The sequence below is a fragment of the Protomyces lactucae-debilis genome (assembly GCF_002105105.1).
Source record: "Protomyces lactucae-debilis strain 12-1054 chromosome Unknown BCR37scaffold_8, whole genome shotgun sequence".
NCBI classification, from domain to species: domain Eukaryota; kingdom Fungi; phylum Ascomycota; class Taphrinomycetes; order Taphrinales; family Protomycetaceae; genus Protomyces; species Protomyces lactucae-debilis.
The window spans coordinates 175,624-190,681 of NW_024468000.1; the positions used below are offsets into that span (position 1 = coordinate 175,624).

Consider the following 15,058-nt stretch of genomic DNA (forward strand, 5'->3'; position numbering starts at 1 on the left):
CTCAATGAGACGCGAGCTTTTGATAAAATGTAGTGGCGAGCAAACAACGCGCCAGAAAGGGCCTTCAGCAGGCGCTTAAGCGCTTAAGCGAATGCGTGCGCTTGCGACTGGGTATAAGCAGCAAGCGCGTCCCTGATGAATGAGTGAAGCACGCAGTAGCAGCAGAAGACGTTACAAGTGAGCAGATGAGTAGGGAGTCGAAAATTCAGAAATCTCAAAATGGGTCGAAGTCACTCGAAGGAGAGGACGCGTCCACTCACAGCAACGACCAACCCCTCAGCTACAGCACTAATAACCTACAAGAAGCAACTGACGTGCGTCTAGCCTCTTGTCACAATCATGAGCTCCTATGACCGCATGATCACCATCTTCTCGCCGGACGGCCGACTCTACCAAGTCGAATACGCTTTCAAGGCCATTTCCGCAGCGGGCATCACGACAGTCGGTGTGCGTGGCAAAGACTGCGCCGTTGTCCTCTCCCAAAAGAAAGTGCCAGATAAGCTCCTCGACCCGACCAGTGTCACGCAATGTTTTCGCATCACTCCGACCATTGGTTGTGTCATGACGGGTGCTCAAGCGGATGCGCGCGCTGCGGTGACGCGCGCCCGTTCAGAAGCGGCAGAATTTAGGTATACCTATGGTTATGAGATGCCATGTGATGCGTTGGCTAAGCGAATTGCCAATATCAATCAGGTGTACACACAGCGTGCAGCCATGAGACCCTTGGGTGTGACGATGACATTGATTGCGATGGATGAGGAGAAAGGACCGCAGTTGTTCAAGTGTGATCCTGCTGGCTACTTTGTGGGATACAAGGCGACGAGCTCAGGTCCCAAGCAGCAGGAAGCGACGAATTACTTGGAGAAGAAGCTCAAAAAGGACAGTGCAGTGGAGACATGGCAGGATACCGTTGATTTGGCCATCAATACATTGTCGTCAGTGCTGAGCGTGGACTTCAAGGCAACAGAGCTTGAGATTGGTATCGTAGGCGGGGACAAGGTGCCCTTCAGGATGCTCTCGACGGATGAAATTGATGCACGACTACAAGCAATCGCAGACAAGGCATAGAGCAAATCAAAGCAATTATGTGATGCAGTCCTCTCATTAAAATGCCTACCTGCCTTGTATGTATTCCCAAACATGATGAAGGACTTTAAGAAATCGTGAAAAGCAGCTCAGTACTTGATCTTATCCGCTGCTCGATGCAAGTCTGCCAGCAGTGTCTCCAAGCCAGGCTCGCCTCTCAACTGTGCGCCACGCAATAGATTTCCAGCCAGCAAGAGGTATTCCGCTCGCGGGCTACTCAGGATGCGGTAGCAGATACCACGAAGCGCAGTGTAATCCTGGCACATGGCAAAGTAAATCAAATCCATCCCAGGAATAGCCAAAAGCTCATACTTGGATCTAAACTCCAGCAATGTCGCTGAGGGTTGTCGAGGTAATGCACCGCCAGTAAACATCAACTCGCGCAAGCAGCACAGGAAGAAATGTTGCGATTCGCTAGCTGCAGTCATGCATCCTTTGTTGAAAGCCTTGTCTGCGAGATAATTTACCCAATTCTTCCTGGTCCGCGCATCGGATAGGTTGCAGACGACAAGCGTGTATAGTATTTGCCATCGAAAGTGCCGTTGAACAGGTTCATCCGTTCGTTCATGAAATACATCCGCTCTGCTGAGCGTCTCTGTCGTGTCTCTGTAAATGTCCACCAAGCACTTAATACCAAGCTCAATCAAAGATGCCAAGGGCCCAACCGAGCGCGTCTCAAATGGAATTGCTACTTCCTCGCCACGCGTATGCGCCGTCAATGCAATCAATGCATCAAACAAAGCCCGCTTGCCAGGAGGATCCTCATTGATGAGCCCGGGAATCGTTTGCGTCCATAAACCAGGCGCGGCGTCCGGGACCAGATTATTTCTTGTCAAAGTCATAGCATGAACCGTCATATAGTAATTGTAGTAGTAGCTGTCGCGCGCATCTGTCTCTGGGGTTGAACTTGCCAAACCAGTTGCGGGGCCTGGCGTCGCTGTACTCATATTACCAGAAGCACTGTAGCCATTCGTGGTTTGATTTATGATGCCTTCTTGTCCACCAATCGACGTCACTGCAGTTGAGGCATTGGATGCATCAGGTGAGATGAGCGACATGACGGATATGCGACGCTCTGATTGTCCACTCGCAGTGGATGTACTAGAATTGCGACTACCAGGGGCAAACAGCTGTTGTGCGATCGCCGCAGCACCGCCACCAGGCTGCGTCGAAGTCAGTGGTGGTGGTGGGAAGGAGCTCTGCCCCTCTACATAGCCAGGCGCTTGATAATGTGGTGCAAACACGATCGGTAAGTACGTCGAGCGAGGCAAATTAACAAGCGTCGATTGCGATCCTGCTACCGGAGGAAGTCCACTTCCTTGCCCATGTGCCATATGAAGGCCTGCTGCGTCGTTTGAAGCAGACGGCCGTATCTGTAGGTGTGCTGGTGCATAATCGCGTTGGCCTTCGTTGCGGAAGACGGCCTTTGTGCTGTAGCCTTCGCATGTGCGTTTACTCTTGATGCAGCGTTGACACGCCGGTTTCTCTTCATCACACTTGATACGACGCTGAAGAGAGCGTGGTTAGTTATACAAATCACAAGGAAAGAAGCGGACATGACATACCTTTCGGCAAGTGAGGCAGCCTGTCTTTGTACGTTTGCGCGTCTCGCGCTTCTTGTCTGATGCAGAGGGTGTTGATCGGCCCGGCGAAAGCTCGCCGTCTGTGGCTATAGACCCTTCTGCTTGCCTTGCTGGTTCGGCCTGGAAGACAGTCTGCATCGGGGACTGGCTCGTGCTCATGCGATGTAGGCGCGGCCGGTGCAGTCACTCGCCAGAATCGCCGGTCCTGGTGGTTTCGGGAGTTAAACACAATCGCCTGGCCTTTGCGTGTGTTGCTCTGCTGCGAATGCTCGCTTGCTACTGCTCGACGGGCTCTGTGTGGTTGGTGTCGTGGGAGCGGCTGCCAATGTTTAAGTTGAGCGAGCTGCTGCCCTTCTGCCCTTTTGCTTCCCGAACTGCTCGCTCGCTTGGCTCCAGGTGCTGAATCGAGAGAATCTAGTGATGACGACGCGACACAGGCGATCGATGGAGGTGCAGGGGGTGTAGAGTGTATGAGATGGGAGACGACAGTAGCAGTAGGTTACAATATTTAGTATGAGAGATGGGCGGGCCCCTGTCCGTTATGTACCTAGCGATGGTGCTGGTGCTGGCTGCTGCGCTGTATGCGGCACCCTGGCTTCCCAAGGGCTGATCTTGCCCATCGCCTGACACTCGACACAGACGCAGCTACCCTTCACGACCTGCCCGTCAACGAGCCTTCAGGGACAAGCAGACGCGAGGGCATCAGTGCACGGAATATGCAAACATGGTATTTTCGGCTCTCGGATCGGGCACTTTGGAGGCGTTTTCATGGGCAGCAAGCGAGCGAGCCGCCACGATGCTACGACGCGGCCATGGCCACCGACCTGCAAATGTCGCAATCGTGTGAGCTACTACTGTAACGTGAACTACATCAATGGCTTAAGGCTCAAGACCGAAATCGTCGGATTATCATCTGCAAATCAAGGGTTACTGTCTCGCTGATGCTATGGCTGAGTCGGCTGAGCGAAACACGCCTTGGCCTTCGTGCTGTGCAAAGCGAGAAGGATCGTCTTGCCTAGACCCTTGCTACTGCTATACCGTCGATCACCCTCGTCAATCGCTCCATCGCCGTTCACCCGGCACCCCTTAAGCTTCCGCACCGTGATTGATCTCCCTGACAGATCCACTGCTAGTCCAATTGGTTTCCTCTTCCTACGCTGGACAAGGCCTGCCATGTAGGGAAAGTAAAGGGTCAACCAGCTATCACAGTTGTCAACCGCACGCGACCAAGGCCACGAAAAGTGTCGCTTCCCTTCGCGATTCTGGAAAATCTACGACCGCTGGCCTGCTTGCTAACCTAACCTTTGAGCAGAAGCACATCCTTGACTTGTCGGAAGTAGCAATCGATCTCTCCGGCTGACGACATCGCCTCACATGAGTCACCTCCACTTTTGACGGTCTCGACTCCTGACACTCCGACCACATGAGCCGATCTATGCCAATACATACATCAAATATGACAAGTTGCACGACCACACTCAAGCCAATGGGACAGTCAAGTGTCATTATTGTCATGACGAAAGCTTAAGACTAGCTTCATAGTTTTTAGAGCCAGGGCAGATCCGCTGCCCAGTCAATCTCGCATATTTGACGTCCGCTGCCGACATTGCCACACCTAGCTGTCCGCTGACATCGGAGATTTTCTGATGCCTCGCGAATTTCATGAAGACTCGGCTTCCATGGCCGTAATGGGATAAGCTGGTCGTCACGACTCACGACAAGTTGCATTGTCTGACCCTCACATGCAGAAGAACATCATGCCGCAAGCACATGGTTTGCCCAATGCCCTCATGTAGGGACTGTGGGCAGTGACACAAATGCACCGATGCCCAAGGGTTTACGCTGTAAAACATTGACGTTGACAAATATTGACATGAAACGGCGGCCTATGAAAATTGTCTTTGGCAGCGGTAGCCCTCCGCCGCACGGAAGCTGTATCCGTAGGCTTCCCGCTCCGCCCTTGCAGCTGCAGCTGCCAATGGTCGCTGTGAAAGTTTTGGGGGTCAGCACGAGACTTAGACTCATAGCTACTTGATAGCTTTGAATGCAAATATATGAAAAACTCGGTGACGAGAGTCAGACTCAAACCGTCAAAAAGTCTCATGGAACAAATTCGGCGAAACCTGCGAGCTTCGTTTGATTTGACGAATCGCATCGTATCGTATCATCGAAATGTACGACACTTCGACGACTTCGTAGTTCGTACAAGCATTGTGGATTCTCTCCATTTGAATTTGAGACGAGTCAAACGAACATTGTGAAGCCTGCTAGAAAACGCTCCAACCTGGCGCCCTTCAGGAGCACCGAGTCTTCGGGCTTCGGATTCATGAAGCGAAAATGTGATGCAGTCACAGGCTCACAGGCAGCACGCAATTTTCAGACTCAGCTTAGTCCAAGCACTCGTCAGAGTCGTCACTCCTAGCTTTCTCAGCCGCTCTGAGTCTCAGGACTCGATGCTCATCAATCAGACTACCGGCATGCTGGCAAAGGCAGATGAGCGAAGGAAGTGTCAATCGTCAGAAGCCGCCCAGGCTCAAAGTGACAAGCGATGGATTTGCAGAGATCGGCGTAGCGGGGGGATGTACACGCCGACACCACGACCACGTTCACCATCTCGTCAGATCCATAGATAGATCCAGGGGAAGGGCCTGGACCTTGTATATCTTCTTGTAAGCAGTTGTATTTGTACATGGACATGTGTAGCCGCTTGAAGGGACATGCTTCTACTCTCAGGTGCGGAGATGACAGCGCAAGCACCTATGCTCCATAGAATGACAAGAAGCCTGACTTGGCAATTTCATGGCCAATCTGCAGGGAAGACTCAGAATTGACGGGCAACAGGCTGCCAAGAGCCTTTCGAGGCCTGTAGGCTTGTAGCACGCCATCTGGGAGGCACTGAGCCTTGTTCTAGATCTTGGCTTCTTGAATATCATTTCTCTGGAACCAATGTTGTCGAGCTCGTGAAACCTTATGGTTGGACGCCTCCTGTTCCCTGAGTCAATCAGAAACCTTGTAAGCATCATGATTGCTGATGATGTCTGAAGGCAGTCTAGATATCTGTGCGTGTCATCTGAACATTCACCCTGTCGAGGGCAGCAACAGACTTTGCGAATGGACAAGCAGCAAGGACGCTGGCAAGCTTCCATCTCCAGCGCGCACCCAACAGGCGCCCTCACAGGCTCCTCTGCGCAGCGGCCTCCCGTCGCTAATTCATCACCAAGGCATAACTCATCCAAGAGGCCCCTGATATACGCAAAAGAGCGCACGCGAAACACACATTTTCGCGACCGACGCGACATCATCCATGTCGCCCACCATATGGCTCAAGGGAGGGCTGCGGTCCATCTCACGCAGCATCATATTCCTTGCTATTCTCATTAGTATACCGCTTGTGATTGAGATGGCAGGGCTCGATGCTGGGCTAGCCTTCAGCTTGAGTCTATGGCTCTACTACTTCTTCCTCTGCACCGTCTTGCTCCTGACGCGCAGTCGACTCTGGTGGATTGGAACGATGGCGAGCTCATTGCAGTTGTTTGTCATTCCGACACTGCTCATCTATCACCTGAATGAGTTTGAGCCAGAGAAGGAAGTCTCTGCTTTTACAGCCATGGCGATACGGCCGTGGCGCTTCATCCTGACACGCGCAACGCCATTATTCACACTCCTCGAGGGTTTCGCTAGCTTGTTGATTGTTCAGGCTATTGGACAAGTCACTCGATTCGTCACCAATTACCGCTCTGATTCGTGGATGTTTCTTGTTTTGATTGGATCAGGTGCGACATTATCGACATCCCTCTACTTTCTCTACAGAATCACGACCTTTCCAGTCATCTCCTTCCTCAATTCAACTATGCTCGGTACCACCATCACAGCAAGCTTGTTCATCGCCACCTATGCGACCTTGTCCGGTAAAGGTACCATTGCAGAGAGTTGTGCATTGTTTGCCTATACCGTCTATTCAGCCTACTCTGGCATGACTGATTTCGGTCAAACAGACATATCGCCACAATTGGCTACACGACCCGAGTACCTGCCCTTTCCACCCCTCGTGATGGAGAATTATGCAACCCTCGTTAAATCTGCAGCAAAATACGTCCCAGTGACGCTCTACCAGACCTATACATTTCTACTCGCTGCATTCTATGCCATTACACCATCTGTCTTGGTCCAATTCGTGTATCGCGTCACATCGCTGTATGCCGTTTCACGCATCATCCCTGCAGTTCGGGATCAAGGTCGTGGTGTGAGTGATACACCTGATTTGGATGATGAAGAGCCCACTGCCAATTTAATGTCCATTTTGACATTATATTGGCCATGCAGCTTGATTGCCGTGTATACACATTTGTTATTACAGCATTTCGCGGATGTGCGTGGTGCAGCGACGCCGTTTTGGGGCGGCTTGGAGAGTGCTGGTTTATGGCGATGGATCAACACTGTCTTCTTTTTGGGATGGTATGCGATTGAGTTGCAAGCGACACAACAAGATATTCTGACGAGTCATTGGAAGGTCGATTGAGTGTGCTTTCTTGTTGGAAGGAGGACTTTGGGGGGTATTCACAGACATGGCAACTGGCTTGCAAGGAGGTTGAAGAGTCGCTTTCCACCACGACGATACGAAGCACCACATGAGCGCATTGGGACAGGTCACAGGACACTTGAAATCTCACATTCATAGCGCTACGCTTACTACGGATCATTGGCTCGTACATCACCCTTGAAATAGCAAATACTCTTAATTATCATTGTTGACGGCATTGAGGAGCCTGAGGATATTGAGGAAGAGGTTGAGGACATCCAAGTACAACGAGACACTTGCAACAATGTACTCATCGACACTGTGATGCTTGAGCAGCAATTGCGTGTCGTAGATTGTATAGCCGCAAAAGAGGAGTGTGCCTAGGGAGGCATAGACGAGCTCAAAGGTCTTGCCATGGGGGGAAAACATGCCCACTAGCCCAACCAAGATGAGTGCCCACAGAGCCATGTAGAGGAATCCGCCCCAAGAAACGAAATCAATCTTGGTCTGGAAGGTGAAGAGCGTGAGTGCGATAAACAGACCTGCCGTCAAGAAGAGTGCTTGTAGCACAACACGCGCATCGTAGAAGGACGTAGCGACGCCGATGGTATACGCTTCAACAAGGGTAAACCCAGCAAGCGCATAAAAGTTGGCCGGGTACTTGTGGCGTACTGCAAACAACGTAAAGAGTGAGACGAATGAGCCAATCACTGCAACAATCATCATCCACTGATTCGATTGCACCCATGCCTTGATTGAAGGCTGCGTATACATCGTGGCGCCAACGGCCGTGGTTGTCAAGATTTGCGTCAGGAGGATGAGGTAGACTTTGCGAATAAAGGCCATGCGAATACTGACATCGCAAGACGCGACGGATGTGCCAAACTTGAAGTCATCATCGGGGTCGGGACCCTGTGCGCCTGCGGAAGGAGGTGCGCCGGCTGGGAGGGATACGCCGCTTTCGAGGTCGTCAGTGGAGACTGCGCCGTATGATTGTGGACTTGATGCGTAGCTGGGCGTCGAGTTCTTTTGAGTAGGTGCGCTTGCGGGCGCTGCGTAGGTAGGTGGCTCCTGGCTGGGGACTGGCTGGTAGGTCATGGATGGTGAGGTGTGTGAGTTGGTCGAGGTGGCGGTGGTCGCTTGTGATGAGAATTCAAGACGCAGCAGCAGCAAGACAGGATGATATATGACTACTAACTAGGTCTAGGTAGGTCTTGGGCCTGTAAATACGGCAAGAAGAGTGTAGGTTGATATCAGGCTCTTAGTGCTCTTCGCCCTCGCAGTGGGCCTTGTAGGCAGCTTCGTCCAGCAAGGCATCCAGCTCTGACTCGTAGTTCTCCGTGACCTTGACCTTGCATAGCCAGCCTGCAGCATGTTAGCATTCAATCCAGTAGGCAATGCTCTCCGTCCTCAATGAGAGAAGAAAGCAAAGACACGAGCATACCATCCGACTCGGCACCCTTGTTGAGGTTTCCAGGCTTATCGGCCAAAACCTCATTCATCTCCAAGACTTCGCCGCTGACAGGTGCATAGATGTCGCTTGCAGACTTGACAGACTCCACAGCACCCACACTCTCGCCCTTTTCGACCTCAGTACCGGCTTCAATCACTTCCACATACACAACATCGCCGAGCGCCTTTTGAGCGTAGTCGGTGATACCGACCGTGCCAATCTTGGTGTCGGAATCGACAGAAATCCACTCATGCTGTGGTGTATATGCCTTGCGGACTAGGCAAGGTCAGTCTTGCCTCGTTTGCAATGAAAGAGAATGCTTACCAGCAAACACAGGCACAGCAGACCGGAAACCACGCTGCATACGAAGCGTTGTAGGCGTCATTGGGGTTGCGGCACGCATTGCAGCGCGGGTGAAAGTCTTTGCAAACATGTCTGTCTACACACGAAGAGATGCGGGGTGGTCGCACACGATCGTTGCAGGGATATGACCTCTGTGCAGCTGATGGATGCTGAAGGGAATAAGGTTGTTCAGTACTCCGCGATTTCTGTGTGCTGGCGGATTCTCACGCAGAAACAAACTGACTCGACCTGATCCACTACTACTAGTGAAACATTGAGCCGGTTGCTGCTTCTATAGGTCTTCTGTCCAATCTAGTTGTCTAAAATGCCATATATCAGTCATCTCCATCACATCATGCATATCTCTCATATCGCCTGGCCTTCACATGAGCCAGAGCCTTCAACAACGGTAGCAAGCTCAGGTTTCGCCAAAACCACCTCATCCTCAACCACAGGCACTGTCAGGGTCTGCGTCTGCAAACCTCGAATGGTCTGTTGTTGCTGCTGTTCATGCTCATCCAGAACCTGCTGTACTTTCGCCTGCCACTCCGTTTGATTGTCACGTCGGCGTCTCCTTAATTCATTAATCTCTGCTTCACTCGACCACCCACTCGTCGTCATGCTGCGTTCAGTTTCTTCAAATGCTGCGTCTTCCTGCTGCATTTGCTCCATCAACTCAGCAAGACCAGGTTCGCCATCGCCGTGATAGACACTCAGTCCCATCGGTGTCAAGGGAATTGTACTAGGTAGAGGTGCAGGGGTCCTCAAATGCTGGGAAGCCTCTAATGTCTCTAACGACGGTGATGGTAGACTTGGCGTTGCAATCGTCGCTTCATGATGTAAGAATGTCGAGTCTGGGAAGATCTCATCGCGGATGAGTGAAGGGAGTAAGGAAGGCGAGTGTTCTCTAAAATAACTCTCTGACGCTTGTTGCTGTTGTTGCAGGGGTGATTGGAGGACGGGTGAGGGCGGTGCCGTGAGATCTGTTGTTGAAACCATAGCAGCTGGTGGTTGCTCTGCTTCTTCTTCCGCCTCATCTGCCAAGGGCAACGCAATGGCAAGGCCAATCGGTGTTTGTACATGCGCAGGGCTTTTGTGAATGGCAGAAGTCGACAGCCGTGAAGCCGTTGAGTCAACCGTATTGGAACGTGTTCGACCAACAGAAGCACTCGTGTTGGTTGTTGAACTACCGCCAGAGTGTCGCGAGCGATGCCCCGTGACACGCTGTGGATACTGCTGCTGTTCGCCAGAGACTGGAGACTCATCCTTGATAGAAGTCTTGCGACTACTGTGCTTGGATGCACGACTTAGAAATCTCTTCCCAAACTCACGAAGTGCATCGGTACTGCTTCTCAATCTCGCAGCTGGATTCACGCTTGGCGAACTGGGTGATGGGGCGAGGGAAGGTGTCGCAGCGGCAGAATCAAGGACAATACTGCCACGGCGAAACGTAGACGACGTAAATGGATCAAAGCTTGAATCCCAATCGAGGCTTCCCGTTTCATCTGCATCTTTGTTAGCTTCCTCATTCTCTTTTTCCTAGAACAAGACTGACCATCAGAAGGATAGGCTGACCAGTAAGGCCCGCCTTCCCTGTTGTAGATATCATACGGCACCCCATAGTCGTCCTGCGACCCATAAGATGGTCCTGGTTGACGTGACCGTGATTGCCGACGCTCCATCAAATAGCGATCCCTAAACGGCCAGTCGTGCGAGCCTGCTGGTTCATCTCCGTCTGACCTGTAGTCTGTAGAATCTTCATTGAAGTCTGCTTTCGCCTGGATTGTCTGATCTGAGGGCTCGCGAGACGGCTCCTGAGGACGTTCGTGGAAGTGTGATTGTTGCGACGCCTGTCTGTCGTAGCAGAAGAGATCTTGGTCCATGATGTCGCCTGTCGTAGCCAGTGCTGCTCTTGGCTATGCGAATTTGGGTGCGAGTGCTGACGATGTGCACTCGCTAGATCTGATTGTCGCTGCACCGGGCGGCCGTTATGCAGGAGAGCCGTTGCAACGGTCGCTGATCGCTTGAGCTGTCGCTTATAGCTCAACTGCAGACTGCAGTGAGATGTCGCAACACAAAGAGCTTGAGGGAAGAGGGAAGGGCCTTGGTGAGCTTGGATAGTAGAAGGAGTAGGTCGAGGTGCAGGAGGTCTCAAGACGCTTGCCAGTCGTTTAGCAGTGCGAATGCTCGGGCGGGATTCTCCCCTTTTCCCAAGTCTGCACAACTTTATATGCGTAGCAGACTGAGCCTTCGCAACAGATGAGGATGATGGCTCTATAGCTCCTGCCTCGCTCTATCTATGCACGCCGAGGCCTTCTATATCTACCCACACCCGGCCTCCTGAAGCCTGTTTGTGGTGCGTTCTTTGTGCGTGCTGCTGAAATTTTCCCTCGAGGTTGCTTCTCGAATGTCTCGGTGGGGAGCGACAGCTGTCTTGTGTTTGTCAATCACCAGCCATCAGCCGGCCGAGGTTGCAGCTCATTGAGTCTCTGCTATGCTGCAAGGATGCCCGTCTCGCTTCGATTGCTGGGAACCATGTTCTGGGGTATCTACACGGATCTTGCTGAAGGGAAGCTATAGGCTCGCTGTGGATGCTCCTCTCCGGGCCTTTGCCCATCGGTTCTCTGCCTAATAGCGTGAAAGAGCCGCAATTTGACAGCTGCCCGGGCAGATCTCCGCAGCCAACCATTTCATGTACCATCCCCGCGGCTGTCTTGCGCCTTAAAATACACAATCTAATCTCACTACCATGCTCGCAGACTCGATCCCAAGGCGAGCATGTCGTCCGTTGTTCCATATACGCAGGCCGTCAATGGTGACGTTGCCACGGCAGAAAGTCATAATCGCACCTTGCTTCTTAACTCGAGTCTGATGTCTACGACATTGAGCCTTCAATGTAGCGGCAAAGTTTAGGCAGATGACTCGACGAGACATTAAGAGAGAGTAGCTTCACATTCTCAACGGACGTCGCTATCAACGACTCTGTTTGACAAGGATGCTACGAAGAGCATCTGATTGCACATCAATCAGGGGAGCGGAGCTCGAAGTGTCAGCTGCCAAGCCTACCAAAGAACAGGTAAACAGGCTCATAGAAATGAACAGCCCATGCAGATACTTCAATAGCAGCTAAACTGATGCTTATATGCGGTCTGCGTCGATATAATGGAGTGCCAGATTGTGACTGTTCCATCATATTTGCTACGTCGCGTCAAATAGCAAGATCGCAATTGCAACCGCGACCATCTACAAGACTCGCCAGGCACTTTGCTTGTGCAGCTGTATGGCAACGAGTAAGCCTCTGTTGCTGAGCTAGTCTCCAGCCTCTCCTTTGCACAGTTGGCCCTCGAATGGCACAGGGCTACTCATCGCTTGGCGATGCGGAACAAGCTGCAAGCCGGCTCTCATCAGACATTGCTATGGCCAGTGCGCCTGACACGCGGACAGCTTCAGCTATATCCTCCGAGGATGCACTTGACAATCTCCATGATCCGCTTGATACTGAAGACCGGCCCTCATTTGACGATGACGACCGTGTACCGTTTCTTGGCGGTACAGGCCGAATGCTTGCGGATAGAGAAGCGCCTGTGATTCGCGAAGCGCGGCGAGGTACGCAACCAGGTCTACCAGGTGGATTGAACGATCTTGGATACAAATTGCCTAGTGAGGGCGGTACCATCATCAACTCATTCTTCAATATGGCCAATTCTATCATTGGCGCAGGCATCATTGGATTGCCTTTCGCCTTTTCCTGTACGGGCTACATTATTGGCGTCTTGTTACTCCTGGCACTGACAGTTGTGGTTGACTGGACAATCCGCCTGATCGTTGTTAATGCCAAGCTCTCTGGTCAGGACAGCTACCAAGACATTGTTGAATTTTGCTTTGGCAATGTAGGCCTTGTCGCTGTCTCACTAGCACAGGTCCTCTTTGCTTTTGGAGGAATGGTAGGCTTCTGCGTCATTATTGGCGATACGATTCCAGATGTCATCCTCTCTGCCTTCCCCAAGGTACAACACAAGCCCGTTCTCTGGCTCTTTGCCAATCGGCAGTTCATTGTCATGCTCTGCACGCTCCTCATCTCCTACCCGCTGTCGCTTTATCGCGACATTACAAAACTTGCCAAGGCGTCTGCTTTGGCTCTCATTTCCATGATCCTGATCATCCTCACAGTCATCATGCAGGGACCCTTTTCAGCAGACCAGTATCGCGGAGCAGAACGTGCTGAAGCGTTTATTCTCAACATGAATTCACTCAAGGCCATCTCTGTCATCTCATTCGCCTTTGTGTGTCACCACAACTCACTTCTCATTTATGGATCTCTCAAGAAACCAACGATTGATCGATTTGCTACGGTAACACATATCTCAACAGGCATTAGTTGTTTGGCGTGCATGATTATGGCGTTGACAGGCTACCTCGTCTTTGCCGAAAAGACCCGCGGCAACATTCTCAATAACTTCCCAAGAGATGACGGTAATGTCATGGTCATCCTGGCAAGATTCTGCTTTGGCTTCAACTGCTTCACTACACTACCCATTGAAGCGTTTGTGTGTCGCGAAGTGGTCATCAAATGCTTCTATGCGCCACGCATCAAGCATCGCGAGTTTACGCAGATGCATCATGTAGCTGTCACCTCGGCTTTTGTCTTTGGTGCAATGCTCATCTCCTTGTTTGTTCACGACTTGGGGATCGTTCTCGATATTGTTGGTGGTACATCAGCATGCGCATTGGCGTATATCCTACCACCTGCATGCTACTTGACCTTGCTTGAAGGACCTTTCCTGAAGGACTATCGAAAGTGGTTGGCTGCTGCTTGTGTCTTCTTTGGCATTCTCGTCATGATTGCATCGATCGTCAAGGTCTTTGTATAGCATTTTGCTTCATTGGAGTATTTATGATGCAGGAGATGCTGCTGCTGCGCTATAATCCGGAAGTCGCGCAAGCACTGCTTCCAAGAAGCTACCAAGTTCACGACCATCCTTCATCACTTGACCTTCACCCAACCGCGTCACAACAGCACGTCTCGCTTCCGCCATGACGGGTTGTGCATCAATTTTTCGAATAAGCTCTGCATGTCTCTGCCAAAACTGATGGGTCGTTCGAGCCAAATCACCAGAGTCTGATGCGTCGCTTGTAAGTTCCTCTGTGATGGCACGATTGAGACTACTCGAAACACGCAAGTCTTCAAGGGTTTGTTGCAGTAATGTTGTGATGTGAGCAACAGACGCTGCATCACGATTCAAATAGGCATCAACAAAGATGAGTGATGCAGCAGCCAGCGTTGTGGCCAAGAAGAAGAGTCCACGTAGGAAGGGTAGCCAGGTATGGATGAAGAGGATCGCAGTGCTTTTGCCACGTAGGGTGTAGCCTTCAGCGGCTTGTGCATTGATGTAGTCGAAGCCGCCGATTCGAGCATAGACTTCTGTAGCGAATGCCAGTGCCGAGAGCAACACAAATGCCGTTCGTCTCGTTGTTGCAAGGGAGAGCAAGAGGATATGGGCCAGGTAGGCTAGTGCAATGTGTGAGAGGGCGTAGATGGCATACGATGCAGGACTATCCATCGTGCACCAATTGCAGTGAGCAAGTGGCATTGAGCCGACGCGCAAGTACACCAATGCCCCTTGAATTGTATCAATCTGTTCCCATGTCGCTGGGGGCAAGGTGATACCTGCTTTCGCTGCACGTACTTTCAACAAGTCGCGTGAAATGGCCAACCGTGAGCCAGTAGCGCGAAAGACATCCCTTTCTTTGGGAAAAAAGAAACGAGTCGCTAGAAAGCATACAAGGAAGATGGCAAGCATGAGAAGTAGCCTGATTTGATGCTGCTCTGCCGTGTGGAGTGGACGCGGTGGTCGTGCTCGCGGTTGACGGAGTTGCTTATACGCCCGAAGCAGGTAGGGTGCTGCAATGGGCAAGATTATGAGAGCCAGTGTCTGCATCCCACTTGACTGTACCTCGACCATCTCTGGTCCACCAGACGAGCTTGAGCTTGACGATTTGTTGTGTGGTTGACAGGTGCTGGCCGGGTGTGGAGCCATCGCACGCAAAAATGAAGCAGCGCAGCTACTCCTTCCT

At 51.6% G+C, this 15,058-nt stretch overlaps 9 protein-coding genes across 9 annotated transcripts; 4 read left to right on the forward strand and 5 right to left on the reverse strand.

Moving 5' to 3' along the window:
* Window positions 1-213: 213 nt before the first annotated feature.
* BCR37DRAFT_292568 (nucleophile aminohydrolase) lies at window positions 214-1,122 on the forward strand. Its single transcript, XM_040866875.1, has one exon. It carries the CDS (start codon window positions 340-342, stop codon window positions 1,066-1,068), a length of 729 nt encoding a protein of 242 aa, XP_040725678.1. The 5' UTR covers window positions 214-339; the 3' UTR covers window positions 1,069-1,122.
* On the reverse strand, window positions 1,123-2,616 carry BCR37DRAFT_292569 (uncharacterized protein). Its single transcript, XM_040866876.1, has one exon. The coding sequence runs from the start codon at window positions 2,418-2,420 to the stop codon at window positions 1,176-1,178; it is 1,245 nt and encodes a 414-aa protein (XP_040725679.1). The 5' UTR covers window positions 2,421-2,616; the 3' UTR covers window positions 1,123-1,175.
* Window positions 2,554-3,429, forward strand: BCR37DRAFT_379056 (uncharacterized protein). The gene has a single exon (XM_040869178.1). It carries the CDS (start codon window positions 2,827-2,829, stop codon window positions 3,070-3,072), a length of 246 nt encoding a protein of 81 aa, XP_040725680.1. The 5' UTR covers window positions 2,554-2,826; the 3' UTR covers window positions 3,073-3,429.
* A 2,371-nt stretch (window positions 3,430-5,800) lies between these two features.
* On the forward strand, window positions 5,801-7,670 carry BCR37DRAFT_379061 (ICE2-domain-containing protein). The gene has a single exon (XM_040869179.1). The coding sequence runs from the start codon at window positions 5,974-5,976 to the stop codon at window positions 7,186-7,188; it is 1,215 nt and encodes a 404-aa protein (XP_040725681.1). The 5' UTR covers window positions 5,801-5,973; the 3' UTR covers window positions 7,189-7,670.
* BCR37DRAFT_336174 (inhibitor of apoptosis-promoting Bax1-domain-containing protein) lies at window positions 7,429-8,085 on the reverse strand (the record flags this gene model as incomplete). The annotated part of the gene is made up of 1 exon (XM_040867215.1): window positions 7,429-8,085. A coding segment is annotated over one exon (657 nt), but the record flags the coding sequence as incomplete, so codon positions are not given.
* A 267-nt stretch (window positions 8,086-8,352) lies between these two features.
* On the reverse strand, window positions 8,353-9,192 carry BCR37DRAFT_379064 (glycine cleavage H-protein-domain-containing protein). Its single transcript, XM_040869180.1, has 3 exons — window positions 8,966-9,192; window positions 8,633-8,917; window positions 8,353-8,553 (listed from the first exon to the last, which is right to left on the reverse strand). The coding sequence occupies exons 1-3, from the start codon at window positions 9,072-9,074 to the stop codon at window positions 8,450-8,452; spliced, it is 498 nt and encodes a 165-aa protein (XP_040725683.1). The 5' UTR covers window positions 9,075-9,192; the 3' UTR covers window positions 8,353-8,449.
* Window positions 9,193-9,245: 53 nt separating this feature from the next.
* Window positions 9,246-11,365, reverse strand: BCR37DRAFT_293559 (uncharacterized protein). The gene is made up of 2 exons (XM_040866882.1): window positions 10,539-11,365; window positions 9,246-10,488 (listed from the first exon to the last, which is right to left on the reverse strand). The coding sequence occupies exons 1-2, from the start codon at window positions 10,864-10,866 to the stop codon at window positions 9,350-9,352; spliced, it is 1,467 nt and encodes a 488-aa protein (XP_040725684.1). The 5' UTR covers window positions 10,867-11,365; the 3' UTR covers window positions 9,246-9,349.
* A 1,178-nt stretch (window positions 11,366-12,543) lies between these two features.
* BCR37DRAFT_346495 (transmembrane amino acid transporter protein-domain-containing protein) lies at window positions 12,544-13,854 on the forward strand (the record flags this gene model as incomplete). The annotated part of the gene is made up of 1 exon (XM_040867693.1): window positions 12,544-13,854. The coding sequence occupies one exon, from the start codon at window positions 12,544-12,546 to the stop codon at window positions 13,852-13,854; it is 1,311 nt and encodes a 436-aa protein (XP_040725685.1).
* Window positions 13,855-13,875: 21 nt separating this feature from the next.
* BCR37DRAFT_392463 (uncharacterized protein) lies at window positions 13,876-14,946 on the reverse strand (the record flags this gene model as incomplete). Its single annotated transcript, XM_040871158.1, has 1 exon — window positions 13,876-14,946. The coding sequence occupies one exon, from the start codon at window positions 14,944-14,946 to the stop codon at window positions 13,876-13,878; it is 1,071 nt and encodes a 356-aa protein (XP_040725686.1).
* Between the last annotated feature and the right edge of the window lie 112 nt (window positions 14,947-15,058).